The following is a 16190-nucleotide window of genomic DNA, read 5'->3' on the forward strand; positions in this document are numbered from 1 at the left end:
TGATCGCGCGACGGGTGGCAGAAGTTTTTCTCCTCGAGTGGCGTCCCCGCCTGCTGACGTCTCAGATCACAACCGTCCACCGGGGGGAAGCGACATTCTGATCGCGACACGTGGACAGCTCCTCCCGACAGTCGTGTCAAGGAAAGATCGAGAATCCATGCAGGCCCGCATTCGCCACTCGGATACCGGACCCGAATCCACTTTTTCTGCTCGCTCGGGTTCCGATCACGCGGGTTGTTCGGGTAACTTAGAATATCCAGCGGGTCTTATGTTTCGCAGATCCAAGGAGTCCAACTTGACAACTTTTAACTTAAATTTTCCCCTTCTACAAATTCATCCGTCTAATGCCTTCCATTCTCCGCCTACTACCGACGCTCTCATACTTCATCCCCCTAACGAAGAGCCGATTCAAGACGACGAACATCATCAGCTAGACCAATTCCTCCCACAGTCCCATTCCGATGCTAGGAAGATGATCCTAAACACCAAAATAGACCAAGGCTCTCTCTATTTTGAAAATCCGCTATTGCAGGACTCGGTAATCTCCTCCCCTATGTCATCAGTAAATCACTGGTCTGATCACGGCCTCCTCGATCTATTCCAGAAGCACCCACAACTTGAGGTTATTGAGGCGGAACCCCTCCAGACCAGAGCGGGAGTGATGTCGATTTACTCGGAAGACAACTCCCAGCAACTGAAAAGTGCTAGATGCGAAGACATAATTGAAAAGATCCCTAGCAAGAAATGGATAAAAGACGTTATGGGACATGTGGGTAGAGCTCTATGGCTATCCTTCGGGGATTGTCCGGAGGACTTCATTGCGTTATTCCAATGCGTCGAAGCCACTGGAAGACCCCTCGCAGAACAGAAATCCCCCAAGGCACGACGATCAACGCCAAGTTCCAATAGGAAAATGGTAAGTAAGCGCAGCAACAGGGAATTGCAAAACTTATTAATAGGGCAGAGTCTTACAATCACTCCTTCGAAAAGGACCTCCTACCAAGATACTTGGGGAAGCTCTGTTTCCAAATGAAGCTGATCTCTTGGAATGTTCGGGGGGTGGGGTCCAAACAAAATAGAAGCATCATCAGGGACACCTGCGACAAATATAAACCAAAAATCATCTGCTTTCAGGAAACCAAATGTCCCAACTTCAACGACAGACTAATGAGCTCTCTCTGGCAGGCCGCTGATGTGAGTTGGGTGGCCAAAGACTCTACGGGTAGTGCAGGAGGTATTCTCGTAGCCTAGAAGAATTCTGTATGGCAAGTTCTCAACAGCTGGTCTGGTAATTTCTCTGTCTCAGTTATTCTTCAGCATCTTCAGTCTGGATTCACCTGTATTTTTTCTTCTGTTTATGGGCCAAGTCAGGACAGGGACAGAATATCCTTCTGGGAAGAGCTATCCCTCTCCAAGCAGAAATTTGCGGGTGCGTGTTGTATCAACGGGGATTTCAATGTTGTCAAGAACAGTCAGGAAAAGTCGCATGGAAGATCGTCTTCTCCAGCCATGAAGCAGTTTTCTGATCGGATAGATGATGAGGAGCTCGTAGACCTTCCCCTTCTTGGTGCCAGATTCACTTGGTCCAATGGGAGAGCGTCCCCTATAATGTGCAGGTTGGATAGGTTTCTCCTCTCATCTGAGTGGTTCGATCAGTTCCCTTCAACTTCTCAGTCTGTGCTTCCCAGAACCACATCTGATCACAATCCTATATCCCTGGAAGTGGAAGAGCAGAACTGGGGGCCAAAGCCTTTCCGCTTTGACCTATCATGGCTTACTATCAAGGGGTTTGCCACCAAAATAGTTGATTGGTGGAAAGGTTTCAAGGTCCAAGGCTTTGCGGACTTTAAATTGTTTGCAAGTTGAAGACGTTGAAGAAAGAGCTAAAAGAGTGGCATAAGAGTGAATTGCAAAATAGACATCTCGAAACATCTAAGCTCCTAACTGACCTATCTCTCTTAAATGCGCAGATGGAATCAGGCGGCTCCTCTCTTGCAGGCCACGAGGGTGCATCTGATTCAGGAAATCGCCAATAGAATTATTCAAAAAGAAATCTCCTGGAAACAAAAGGGGCGCCTGACTTGGCTGAAGGAAGGAGACAGAAACACTCATTTTTTCCATAGAATGGCAAATTGGCATGCGTCAAACAATAGAATCAACAGTATTTTGTTGGACGGGGTTCGAATTGAGGATAAAGATGAAATCTCAGATATTATGATATCGTACTTCACGTCGCTTCTTAATGGAAAACAGTGGCGCAGACCTAAGCTTGATGGTATCCACTTCAATGTTATCTCGGAAGAAGAAGCGCTTTCTCTCGAAGCACCTTTTACCGAAGAGGAGATAAAGCGGGCTATAGATGATCTTAGAGCTGATAAGGCCCCAAGACCGGATGGTTTCCCGATTGCGTTCTATGCTAAATTTTGGGAAGTGATTAAAACCGACGTCATAAATTTCTTCAACGAATTCCATGTCAAAGGCAAGATCTCCACCAACCTAGGGGTAACTTTTGTTGCGTTGATCCCGAAGATGGCAGGCGCCGCGTCTCCCAAGGACTTTAGGCCCATTAGCTTGGTGGGGGGCCCTTACAAGATTTTGGCCAAGGTTTTGACTACTCGCCTGGCAAAGGTTATAGGGAAGCTAATTTCAGAAAATCTATGTGCCTTTATTGCTGGAAGGCAGATCGTAGACGCAGCTTTAAGTGCCAATGAAATTTTGGATTTCAGCACTAGATCGGGTCAGAAGTATATCGCTTACAAGTTAGATATCGAAAAAGCCTACGATCATGTTGATCGAGTCTTCCTTCAATATTTGTTAAAGCGTATGGGGTTCGGGGACAAATGGAGAGACTGGATGCGAGAATGCACAGGATCAGCACACTTTTCAATTTTACCAAATGGATCTCCTAAAGGCTTTTTCAAAAGCAATAGAGGCATTAGGCAGGGCGATCCGCTCTCCCCTTTCTTATTTCTTTTGGCAGCAAAGGCTTTGCCCAGAATGCTTTCAAAAGGACAAGAGGAAGGTCTTCTAGGTGGGATCGAAATTATAGGCTTGCCGCACCCAATCACTCACATCCAATACACAGACGATTCCCTTATTTTTTCTGAAGCGTCGAATGAGAATGTAGACAACTTGGGCACGACCATTCGTTGCTTTCAAGCTATTTCCGGGCGGTGAATATGGCTAAATCGAAGATTTTTGGGATTAACATGGAAAGTGAGGAGGTGAACAGATTTGCTTTATCTCTTGGCTGCTCCGCAGAATCGCTCCCGTCTTCATTTGTTGGCTTACCGCTTTGTATCAGAAAACCTCCTGTTTCTTCTTGGGACAAAGTCATCTGCAGGTTCCAGTCAGTTCTCTCGAGATGGAAGAGCCGATATTTGTCTCTCGATGGTCGTCTAACGTTAATTAAAGCCGCTCTCTCAAACCTTCCACTTATTACATGTCTCTTCTGAGATGCCCGGTCTCATTTAGAAAGTCGATCGAAAAATTGAGACGCGCTTCCTTTGGCAGGGAAAGGAAACAGGTAAGAAATTCCATCTCCTTAACTGGTCAGAGGTCTGCACCCAGTTATCCCATGGCGGAGCAAGGGTTAAAGTTCTTAAAGATATGAACAAAGCTCTCCTCGGAAAGTGGATTTGGAGGCTCGGGGCTGAAGACGGCAGTTTCTGGCGTTCTATAATAAGGGGTAAATATGGCAGCTGTTCCGATGGTTGGTGCCTGAAAGAATTACTGTCAATCAAAGTCACTCACATATGGAAGGAGATTATGAGAACGAAAAAGGAAGTTCTGCCTAACATTGGCTTCATCCTCGGTAATAGTAAAAAATCCGCTTTCGGGACGATGCCTGGATAGGACATCAACAATTAAAACTTAGATTCCCTCTCTCCTATCAGATCGCGACGTCAAGAAAAGGGTTTGTTGTTGATTTCCTCCATGTTACTGGGGAAAAGTTCGTCTGGACTGTGAACTGCAGAAGAAATTTAGAAGACTGGGAGGTTTCGGACTATACAGGCCTATTGGAATGTCTCTACTCATCTCCCTCAACCTCCTCAGAAGATGAATTTTATTGGAAACTAGAAAAGTCGTCCCTCTTCTCAGTCCGCTCCCTATACATTCAGCTGCGCAAGCAAGAATCTGTGCCTCATTACAATCACTCTTTTATTTGGAAGTATATCTCCCCTCCGAAAATCCTTATATTTGAATGGCTGGTAGGAAAAAAGAAAATTCTGACCATAGACAACCTCAAGAAGAAAGGTATGATCCTTCCCAATATATGTCTATGTTGTATGCGATCGGAAGAGACCGTTGATCATCTTATGCTTCACTGTCAGTTTGTTCAATCCATCTGGGCTGAGTTTATGAATAGTTTTAATATATGTTGATGCTTCCCGGCAACGGCAGATCTTTTCCTCCTTGCATGGCACAGAACTTATTTGGGTAAGACGAAAACTACTATCTAGAGAATGGTGATCCTAGCAGTGTGGTGGTCTGTATGGGGGAAAGAAACAACAGATGCTTTAGAAATCTCTCCAACTCGGCTGAGTCTGTGGCGTCTTCGGCTAAGCGGCTTATCATTGCATGGGCTCTGCATGTTAAGGATTTGTCGGGTCCCGATTTCTTTTTTTTTTGGGCGTGTAATCTTGAGGCCTGCTTTCTCAGCAGCCTCCCCTCTTTTTTAATGAATCGTTTCATCTTTCAAAAAAAAAAACAACCAAATCACCACCAACATTTTTTATAGGTAAAAACAACTTTAATAGACAGAAAAAGGCCCAAGGACAGCCGCGGAATTAGAGCATCACAACAAATGCCTGACCAATCAAGAAAAGAAACCTCAGTTCTACCATTCAAAAAGGGGAGAAAACAGAAAACAGTGCCAAGTGCTAATGAGACGTTTAACTCTTCCACAGCTTGGAAGGCCAATGCACATTTATTATTGAAGGTTTGACTATTCAAATCCTTCCATGTAACCCAAAGAATATTGTCAGGAAACAGGAACTCTATAAAGCCTTCCCCTTATGGGCCTCTATAGCTTCTCCCACAGGCAGCCACAAGGAGATCGATGGTCCTCAGCATCATCCTTGCAACGCTAAACTGGCTAAAGCACCATCCCCACAATTCAAAAAGGGCAAAAAAAAAAAAAAAACAAGGGACGACTAAATGATTGACATTTTCAGTATTCAAACACAAGCAGATCCATTTACCAGAATTATATTCCTCTGCTGAAAATGATCAATCGTTAAAACCCTATCATGACCGACCACCCATCCAAATGCAATCAATGATTTAAGTATCCATATCGGCGCATGTATCACACACTTGGGATACAGAAACATATCAGTATCACATAAGAAATATCGCATGTATCGCGGAATGTATCACTTTTCTGGAAAACATTGGAAATTTGGTCTAATTTTTCATTGAAACTTCATGGGATATTAAAAAAAGACATTCTTATACACTTAGAACATAAAAGACCACAAAAAACAAGTACACTACACATAATAAGTTTCCTTCGAACAGGATCCTAGACTATGTTGTCTATCTGATGTGATGTAATTATATCCAAAGCCAGTTCATGTCCTTCGTAAATCACACGTGTATGAAAAAATATTTAAAAAAGAGGTTTCCAATGTAAGGTGCATTTATTTAAAAGATGCATCTTTTTAAAAATTATTTTTAAAATTTTAAATATATATATATATATATATTTATTTATTTATTTTTGGAAATAAATAAATGAGTGTTGCTTATGTTCAGATCAGCATACACTCATAAATACATAAACATAATGAACAAATAACATATGGTCAATGTAATCTTTTAAAAAAATATCTATCTTTCAATATTTTTTAATTTAAAAAAAAAAAAATCAAAAAAACTTCCGTCAATCTATAGATTAGCCTCCAAGCACTCTCACATGATTTTTCACACTAATTGCAAGTTAAATGAGTAAAATCAAGAATTTTTGGAATATCCCCAAATTCCCCCATTTTTCCTAAAGTGAAAATTCGGAGGTTAAATTCAATGATTGAGCATGCAAAACATGCAAAATCATGGATTATTAACTTCGTTCCACAAATTCTAAGCAATTTAAACAAGAGAAAATAGCTTAAATTAACAAAAAGTAATTAATTGGGTTTTCGGTACCACACTCTCCAATCTCAATTTCCCCTCTCAGATCCCCTTTTCTCTCCAAACAAATGACATGAATGGTTGAACGTAATCCCAGAAGAACAAAGAGAGAGAGAGAGAGAGAGAGAGAGAGAGAGAATGGGCTTTTTGGATTTTTGGCTATTTTCCTTTTTTCACAATGGGGCTGACGTAGCATCGATAACGTCAATACGTATCACATGTATCGATGATTTTATAACGGCAATATATTGAATATATAGTAATATCGATATTGTAGGTACATTACAATATATCGCAATATTTTGAATGACAAGGGGGAATTTTTCAACTTTCCCCGGTTTTGTATCAGCAAACTGCGATATCGATAGTGTTGGCTGATACAATTGATATTTGAATTATTGAATCAATGACCCTCAAAGAAACTTTCGATTTTAAAATCCAAATTGTAAGGGCGACGCCATCTCCCAAACCAAGAAGTTTCTGATTAAACAAATTTAACAAAACATTTCTGGGATGGATCCTACAACCACAATCTACTATCCTCCCTAAGATGACCACAAAGTTAAAGCGATCCCATAAGATTTGGAAACTCTTCCTCCTCATCCTCAACTAAATTGCACCTAGAAACTAGACCCATACAACTTGGTCTCATACTCTCTCGAAATATTTGGCAATGCTCACCTTGCGTAACAGCTTGTAGAGCCTGCCAAAGGTTATGGAGTGGAATATCACCTTGCAATCGATCTACTGAAAACCCTGATTAACAAAGCCACCCTTGCAGAATAATATTTTCCAATGACAAAATAGCTCTCCAAATTCCCGAACTCAAACATCTTGACAATCTAGGAGCGCCCCTCTCATCTTCCCAAATGCCATACTTTGTCACTATAACTCTTCTCCATAGATCCATGAACCATCTTTTGCCATAACCATTTGTCTAAAGAGCTTCGGTCATAACCTTCAAGGACTTTATCCCATCACCTTCTTGAGAAGTAGGTATGCACATGGAGTAATGCAAGCGCACGGCCCACTTAAGCCCAAAAACCACCACAAGGTCCAACGTGTGCTAATTTTGGATTGTTTGTTTATAGATTTAGGGCCTAAATGTCAATATTTGCATATTACTATTTGTGAAAATTATGGAGGCTAATTTAAAATTGTGATTGAAAATATGGGGAGATGTGATTGAAGATATAGGGGCTAATTTGAAGATGTGATTGAAGATTTGGAGGATTATTTCCCAAATTTGCTTTTACCATCTTAGGTAGATTAGATTGATTTGAAATCAATGATGAATTATTTGAAATCTATCTCTTAGTTGGGGGGATTCTCATTGAGGTCTATAAAAGGAGGGATGGTGCAGAAGGTAAACATTCCAAAATTTTCAAGTGTGCATTTTTCTTAAGATTGTAAGAAGTTTAATACCAATTAAGTATTTCTCCCTCTCTATTCAAATATTTTGGTGGGTGTACTCTTGTCCATCTTTTTACGATTCGGGTGCTGGTGTCTCATTGACTCAATAACCGGGTTGCACTATGGAATATGTCTAACAACCAAAGTGTGTCAAATTGGTTATGTAACAGTCATAACGCCATTACATAATGATAACAAAGTGACCCATTACACGATATGGGGGCATAATGGACCACCCTAAAAAAATGCACCATAACAGATCGTTACGGTCCATCGTGATGGGGTAATGGCGTAATGACACCACATAAAACACATTTCATGAAAAAAATGAAAGAAAAATCCATTTTTCAAAGAAAAAAAAAAAAAAAAACTTGCCTCTCTCTCTCTCTCTCTCTCTCTCTCTCTCTCTCTCTCTCTCTCTCTCTCACTTCTTTTGAAGAGCAATGGGCATACGTGGCTTCTTTATCCATATTTTTAGAAAGAAGGTCCGTCCAACCGGCTAGACTATGAGTTACATTCCATCAATAGATAACTTCCAACCTTTTGTGTGTGAGACATCCAATCCATTCAATAAGTTGACCCCCATCACGAGGAACATCTTTTGAATAACTTAGATACATCCACTCATTAAGTGGACCAAACTTGTTTTTGTTATTTATATCAATGGCTAAAAAAATTATATATGGTGTCGCCCACTTGATTAGTAGATATGGATAATGTTGCACTAGGTGACCCTCATTTTAAGGCCAATCTATTATAAAGGTTGGATTTCACATGCAGTTAACTAGTTGCAAGTTATATGCTAGGTGGACCATACCTTGTGGTCCAAGTACTGTAACAATAATGTTGACCGTAACTAGTATTTGAAATATCGGTATCGCGTAATGCATCGCATCCTGGGATACAAATATGTATCGATTATCGCAGGGATATATCATTCGTATCAGGTAATTTCTCGCACTTTTTGGGTAACATGGGGAAACATTGGGAAAATGGTTGAATTTTTCAATGAAACTTCAACAATTGTTAAAAAAGACCTTAATACACACTTTTAAATCATAACAACTCCAAAAAGAAGTGCACATAATAGGTTTCCTTTGTATAGGGTCTTAAGTTATGCGGTGTTGTCTGATGGAACTAATGCAACTATATTCAAATTGAATGCATAACATTTAGAATATATGTGATGATCACTTCATCAAACACTCCTAAATACTTTGAAATTAATCTCAATTGACAGCTGGTTGAAGGGAAATTTCAAATATATATATATATATATATATATATATATATATATATAATTTTTAATTAAAAATTATTTTTATTTTCCGAAAATTGACAAGGACTTAACAAATCAGTAGATCAGCCCTCATACATGATTGATTTCATGTTTGGAGTGCAACATTGCAATTTGGGAGAAATTGGGAAATTTTCGAATTTTCCCCAATTTTCTCCAAATCAGACCACCTACACTCAAATTTCAAAATTAGAGTGTATGTGATTATTATTTCATTAAATACTTTTAAATACTTCGAAAAAAAACATGGAGAATGCGAAGAACCAATGGATATCGAAATCAAAGCTCCAACTCCATGATTTTTCATGCAAAACATAAAGAATCAATGGATTTGTAACCATTTAACATTAATTTAACATAATTTCAACCAAAAAAAAAAAAAGGATCGGAAATTGAAAGTACTCACCGGATCGAACATGTGGGATATATCGGCACTACTTGTGCATTTCATATCGCACAGGTGGGATACAAGCCGATATCGTCGATATTTAAAACATTGTCTGTGCGTTTCGTATCGCACGGGCGGGATACAAGATACATCATAGGAAATATCGGCCGATATCATCAATATTTAAAACATTAACCGTAATGGCCACCACCATTTCCATTACAATACGGACCGTAACGGCCGTTAGAATTTTTCTTTTTTCTTTTATATATATATATATATATATATATATATATATATATATATATAAACCTGCATTGGCCCCTTAACAAACTGTTATGGCCATTACGGGGCCGTTATGGGACCATTATGGGTCAATTTTTCCGTAACGGCCATTGCGACCCCTTAACGGGTAACGTTGCCTCCATTACCATTACGTGATGGCCGTTATGGCACACCTTGTGTCCAACCAGTTTGACTTGAGACATCCTCATTTTCCTTATATTGTACTTCGGTGACATATGACCCTTTATATAGTTGCATGCATAGATAGTATACATGTGGGAGTATTGAATCAAACTAAGCCGATGACAATGTGGGACCCGCTATTGCTAAATCACAATCCCAAAATCAGATTTGTTTAAGCCATCCTAACTGTTGATTTGTGAACAATTGTTTGTCGAAATAGGACCGCTGAATATTTTTAATTTTTCACTATCCAATAAATGCCCATGTTTATTGGATAGGTTCAGATTTCCTCTGTTTTCTGGTCCTACAGGTCTCCTTCCAAAGTCTCAGCTTTTGATCCCTTACCCTTGATAACTTGAGAGATCGGGGTTTAGTCCTGGTTAATGCCTGCCCTTTGTGTTTGAGAAGCGAGGAATCGGCAGACCATCTATTTCTCCTTTGCCCTTTCGCCAAGGCAGATTGGGACAATTTCTGCATGATTTTTGAGGTGGCGTGGGTGCTGCCCACCTCTGTGGTTGACTTCCTTTAAAAGGGTTTGGAGACTATCACTTCTCGCGGGTTTATGGTGTCTCTAGCATGAAAGAAACAACAGATGTTTCAACAATTTTTCTGGGAGCCCGGTCAGCGTGTTTCGAAAGGCGAAATCTCTTGTAATTAGCTGGGCAGTTGTCTCCCCTAAGCTCAGAGATTGTAATCTTTTAAGCCCGGATGGGTCTTCTCTTTAATTGTTTCTGTTGTTTTTTTTTAGCAGCTTTGCTGCTTTCTTTAATAAATCTTAGTTATCCTCCAAAAGAAAAAGCCCACCGATCTTATAGTCGGATGATGAAATCAGTATAATTTGAGGCCAATTGCATTTGTGAAATGAGTGCCATAAATTGCATGAATTTTGGACCGATTTGGGGCTATTCAAGTGATCCCCCAAATCCATGAACATTATTTATCCAAATTTAATTTCAGTTTTTTTCTTAAATTTTCTTTTGGGGTCCATCTAAGGCTGTCAAGCCAATAAAATCAAGTCAATAAAATCATCAAACAAGCTGAGACAGCATTCTCACCACAAAGTGGAGCATTGGACCATCATAAACATGGTTAAAACCAAAAAAGAATAAATATTTGAGAATTTTTTTCCCATTTTTTCGGGTTTTTTTTTTTTTTTGGAAAAAAATTTTGACCGTTACGGAAATGATGGCGACCATTGTACGCTCTCCTTTACAATTACGACATACCTTGCACTTCATCACACCCAACTTATGCAATACTTAACAAGCCTAACCACCATTTATCCAATGGCCATGCACATAATAGCATTCATGCCCACAAAGGCTGCATCTTTCGTTTGGTTGGCAGGTAGGAACCAGATATTAACCATGGATAATCTCCGCAAGAGGGGTTTGATGCCACCTAACGTATGTATTGTGTGCTTGAGAGACGCTGAGTTGGTGGATCATTTGTTCTTGCATTCTTTTGCAAAGAAGATTTGGGATACGTTTCTTACGACTCTCAATGTCATTTGGGTGATGCTAGGTTCACTCCCCTCTTTCTTGGCTTTGTGGCATGGTGGTGGTATTCGTAAAAATGGTAAGGTGATTTGGCGTCTGGCAGGGATGGTGTCTCTATGGGCTATATGGGGGGAGAGAAACATGCATTGCTTCGAAAATAAATTGGAGACGGAAGATAGGATTTATCACAAGGTGGTGCATTGGGTGCTAGAATGGTCTTCCGGGTTTAAGGAATTAGATGCCTGCATCATTTTAGCCATTTTGGGGTTGAAGTTTTCTTTTCTTTTTTTCTCCTTTTTCGTATTTTGTTCCACCTTTGCGCAGTCTTCTTAATAAAACCAGTTACCTTTCAAAAGAAAAAAAAAAATTTAATAATAATAATAATAGCATTCATGCCTGCATGTTGATTTTTAACCATAAATTTGATGGATGGCTAAGACATGCTTAACAAGAAGAAAGAAAGATACATAGAAATCTCAACAGGTGAAACCAAATGTACGAACCTTGTGCTTTTCGATGCATCAGCATCTTGACCATTGACTTCCAAATCATTTGCATGATCCTCATCAGAGGCTTCATTGTCTTCTTCCATTTCAGCTTCTTCCACAAGATCAATTGGACTATGTTCACTTCGTTCATTTTCCATTTGATGGAACTTAGACTCGTCATCAGATCCTAGGAAATGATGAAGTGGAGGAACGAGAAGTTCAACTTTAGGGCACATAAGAATGTCATTCAGAAAATTATGCATTCAAAAAGCAAACAAAGCCAATAATCAGACTGTTCCAAGTTTAGGAAACGGTACATCATTGCACCGAAAATTACACGTTCATAAAGCAAGTGCACAAAAATGTCAAAGCAAGGTTTAGCAAAAGTGTTTGTGCCCATACTCCATACAAATTGCACAACAAACGTTTCCAAATTATGAAATGCCATCAAGTTCTGACCAAGGGTTGATATATCAATGTCATAGCCAAAACTAGCATTTCCATTCAACAAGTTCTTACTTCCCCAGGTAATGGGTTTAATTGATGGGTGTTTACTAGGACCTGAAAATTGCCATAAAAAAGAGTTCTACAATGCAGGACACATTAAGGAGGTGGTTGAAATTTTAGGTTTTGAGTTAGACAAAGAGGGATCTATGTGGTGGTTGATAAATTAGAACGTTAAAGAAAATACAAGAATAAGAAAGAAGGATAATTGATTGAGTCACACGGCTTGAACTACGGTCCTCAGAGTCTCACCTTAGGCCTCTGCTTCAAGATTGGAGTTGCACCAATCGAGCAGAGATGTCACACCTCATAGGGGGGCTGGAGTCACACCACCAAGGAAGCAAGTGCTGGATATTTTTCTTTCATTCGCTTTTCATAGAAGAGAAAAACTTGCTAAAGAAGCTACATGCAATTAACAGTCAATCTAGAAAATCTACCATATATTTCCCATATAATCAAATCATCTTCCTATGAAACTATCTTAATTTCCAAGGCCACTTTGTTACTGGAAAACCACCTTCATAAGTTCCCATGCATTTCATCTTTCTCAAGCCAACACCTTCTTTAGAGGCTTAAATACCTTAGTCCCAGGCACTTGGGCTGCATTTTGATTATGGACCTGTTCTTGGCATAGGCTTGGACCTGGGCCTGGCTCGTGGGCTTGGGCATGGGCATAGGCTTGGAACAGTTGCCATCACCCTAACCAAAGTTACCTAGTCCATGTCTTAGTTGCTGCATTATAGGGGGTGAAAACAAAGGAATCAACAAACTAAAATCTAAGGAGCATTCTGTTATTTATGATGGAGTCAAAGACAAGTGTGCTTACTTCCACAAAATATCTAGAGATTGGAATAAAATGACCGAACCTGATTTTTATTGATATCAAATTTATACAACCCCAACAAGAGTGGAAAGGCAGAACAGGTTCATGCAGCTTACCCCAATTAGTTGAGATAAGCTTGGATGATGATGATTAAATATATAAAACCCCAAAGGGTATGAGACTGAAATAGCCATGAGAAAAGCAATAATCAAAAAACTTGTCCCCCAATGAAGTAAAATTATCAATTGCTAATTCTTATGTTCCACTTGGTGAGATGCATTATCTGGTCTCCAACCCAGGTTCTCTACTATATATAACACCAGCAGCAATCAACAATTCTGCCCACGCAATTAGTTTCTAGGATGGTCCTAAAACTAAAGATTTCAAAAGCATATAGGGGGATTTCCAACATAGGACAGTTATCCAGGGCATCTAAAATTGAGCATGCTCAACTGAGGGCATTTTTATCATTCCAAAATGCCTTTAGCGCGACTTTCTCGATTTCTCTCCAATCTCTCGCTTCCTCTCTCCACATGTAGGCAGCTAATGATTGGAATTTTGCCAAGCAATAATCGGAATTCATGTTTCGAGTGTCGATGATCGGATAAACAGGATTCATAAATTCAACCCTAAATAGCGAGAACAAGGCTACGATGGTGATGGTGGTGGTCAAATTAATAATGTGTATGAACAGAACTGACTTGTGGCCATGGGCGGTGTTAATTTGGCAAACATACTCTAACAGTAAATAAACAGTTGCTTCCAATCTCTGAGGGGAATATATTTTGAACATGAGGTTGTGAATTCAAAACCAATTTTATACGTTAGAGGTAATCAATTCACCACATTCATGGAAAAATTACTAGACCTGCTCACATGATTATAAAAGGATTAGATCTTTCTAGGCTTTAACCAAAGAATTAAAAAGTAGGTCAAAAGAAGAAAAAAAGAAAAATCAAAAGCAGGTGAAATCTCTAAAAAATGGGAAAAAGAAAACAAGGAAAATAAATAAAGTAACACAAAGAAGAATTCGTTAATGAAAATTGAAATAACTCAATGGAATATATGTACCTTCTTCGTCACCAGCTTCTTCTACAGAAGCACTAGGGGATTCAGAATCACCATCTTCATCTTCCTCTGTATCACTTCTACCCTCTTGTTCTCTCTGTCTGAACAAAATAAGGTACAATTTACTAATCAATCTATAAGATTGCTAGTTGAAATTATTCAAAGAGATTAAGAAATTCTAAAAGAAGCTAAGAATTTTCAGAAACATATCTTTCAGCAAGAGGACCACTAAATGCCAACATGGTAGAGATTAGTCATTCATGGGCCATCAATCTAGGAGACATGTCCAGTTTAACATCAAACAAAGGCATCATTTGATAAACTCCAAATGCAACATAGTATTTCAACCATAGCTTCTTTTGGTAGTAAAGATTTGGATACTATTTTCACACCATATACACTATTATTTCACTAGAGCCCACCATCTATGTGGATATACTTTGTTTTGCAAAAAGCTATCTCTTAGATTGAAGTCATACAACTAATCCTTTGTGAGAGAAATAAACGAGCATCGGATTCCTTGAGGATGATGCCACTCTTTCAGTCTCTACAATTTTTTTATGTAATCATGAGGTCAAAAGGAAGCCATTTCCCCACTATTGAGACTAGCATCAACCACAATGCGAGATTTCCTTATGCTTGCTTGTCACAGTGTTATGTGTGTGTGTGTGTGTGTGTGTGTGTGTGTGTGAGTGAGAAGGTCTCAAGTCCAACAGGTCAGACTATAATTTAAGGTCCAACCAGCTGAGAACTTCTAACCTTTTATGTGTATTCAACATCCAACCTATCCAATAGGTTGGCCCCATTACGAGGATAACCTTTTGAAAAGCTCAGCAACATCCACTCATTAAGTAGACCACACTTTTTTTAGAAGGGCAAGTAAACCAGACTTGTGTTTTGCTATTTATCAATGGGTGGACGTTGTTTTATACAGTGGCCTACTTGATGAGTAGATAGGGCTGACTTTTGCACTAGGTGATCGTTACGGTGTGGCAAACATAGTGGAAGGGTTTGATGTCACATGCACCCGATAGCTTGGAAGTTATCATCTGGGTAAACTATAACATGTGGTCCAACCAGTTGGACTTGAGACCTCCACTATATATCTCCGTGTGTGTGTGTCTCTGTGTGTGAGTAAATGGGCTCAAACCCGGGACCTCAATGTTGACATGCAACCGTCTAACATTGAGCTAAGGGCTCAAGAACTTGCTCATAATGCTTACTTGTAATGATTAAACAATTAATTCAGACAGACCAATTCAGTACCAGCAAAACTATTCCAAAGGTTTCCATCTTTCTGCATTATCAAAATTATAAAATTGACAGAAGTTTGTGTGTTGTTCATGCAGGCTGAAAGTTTTTTTTTTTTTTTTTTTTTTTTTTTAAAAAAAAAAAATTCCACATACACAACAAGAGAGTTACCTCCTCTTATACAAGTCAGCAAAAGATCCGCTACCAGATCCAAGCGCCATTAGCAAGCCGTCATACATTGAAGGTTCCTTACAAACCACCTCTTCCTCAGAAGTCACAATCCCTGAGAGTTCCTCAGATGAATTTTGCCCTGTATTTTGCATGAGTGAAACTTTAGGAAAGAAGGTTTCTCCACCATGGATAGCCAAAAAGACAATCTACACCAAAAAGATCTTATTAATTTTAAGGGAGTGTTTGAAGGCTGTTTATTTTGAAGCCTTGTTCACTTGTCAAGGATAAGGCCTCGTATAGGAATGAAGGGGGGGAAACTGGATATGTAAAATCTAGAGCAAGTTTATGATGATGATCAAGATGATTTGAATAATTTTAGTTTCGGTTGATTGAGCATATAGATAAACATGAAGGGTCACTCATAGTGTTGTTAGAGGCACCAGGTGGAACCAAGAGATATCTGCCCCTAGAACGCCCAAAAAACCTAGGTGCATGCCTGGAGATTCTGGATGTAATTTTTTTCAGAACCTCATTTTAACATCATACATGTTGTATACAGATACATGTTGATTTTTCAATAGTTTTAACTGAAAAACTAATTTTAAGTTTTTAACACAATGAAAGAAAACTAATCATAGAATAATTACATACCCATACTATATATAACATGAGTAGTGGGGGCATT

The 16190-nt window shown here is 39.3% G+C and overlaps 1 protein-coding gene across 7 annotated transcripts in view; it reads right to left on the bottom strand.

Annotated features, from left to right (window-relative positions):
• The window catches only part of LOC131217453 (protein NUCLEOLAR FACTOR 1), a 60160-nt gene that overhangs the window by 40713 nt on the left and 3257 nt on the right, over window positions 1-16190 (bottom strand). For 6 of the 7 annotated variants that reach the window (XM_058212386.1, XM_058212387.1, XM_058212385.1 and 3 more), the window contains 3 exons: window positions 15506-15644; window positions 14087-14184; window positions 11704-11875 (listed from right to left, as the gene is read on the bottom strand). In XM_058212386.1, coding sequence (XP_058068369.1) covers window positions 11704-11875; window positions 14087-14184; window positions 15506-15644 — 409 coding nt within the window. Of the gene's footprint in view, window positions 1-11703; window positions 11876-12444; window positions 12519-14086; window positions 14185-15505; window positions 15645-16190 lie in introns of those variants that run through there. The other variant, XM_058212391.1, reaches the window with a different exon arrangement.

This window comes from Magnolia sinica, chromosome 10 (assembly GCF_029962835.1).
Source record: "Magnolia sinica isolate HGM2019 chromosome 10, MsV1, whole genome shotgun sequence".
Taxonomy (NCBI): domain Eukaryota; kingdom Viridiplantae; phylum Streptophyta; class Magnoliopsida; order Magnoliales; family Magnoliaceae; genus Magnolia; species Magnolia sinica.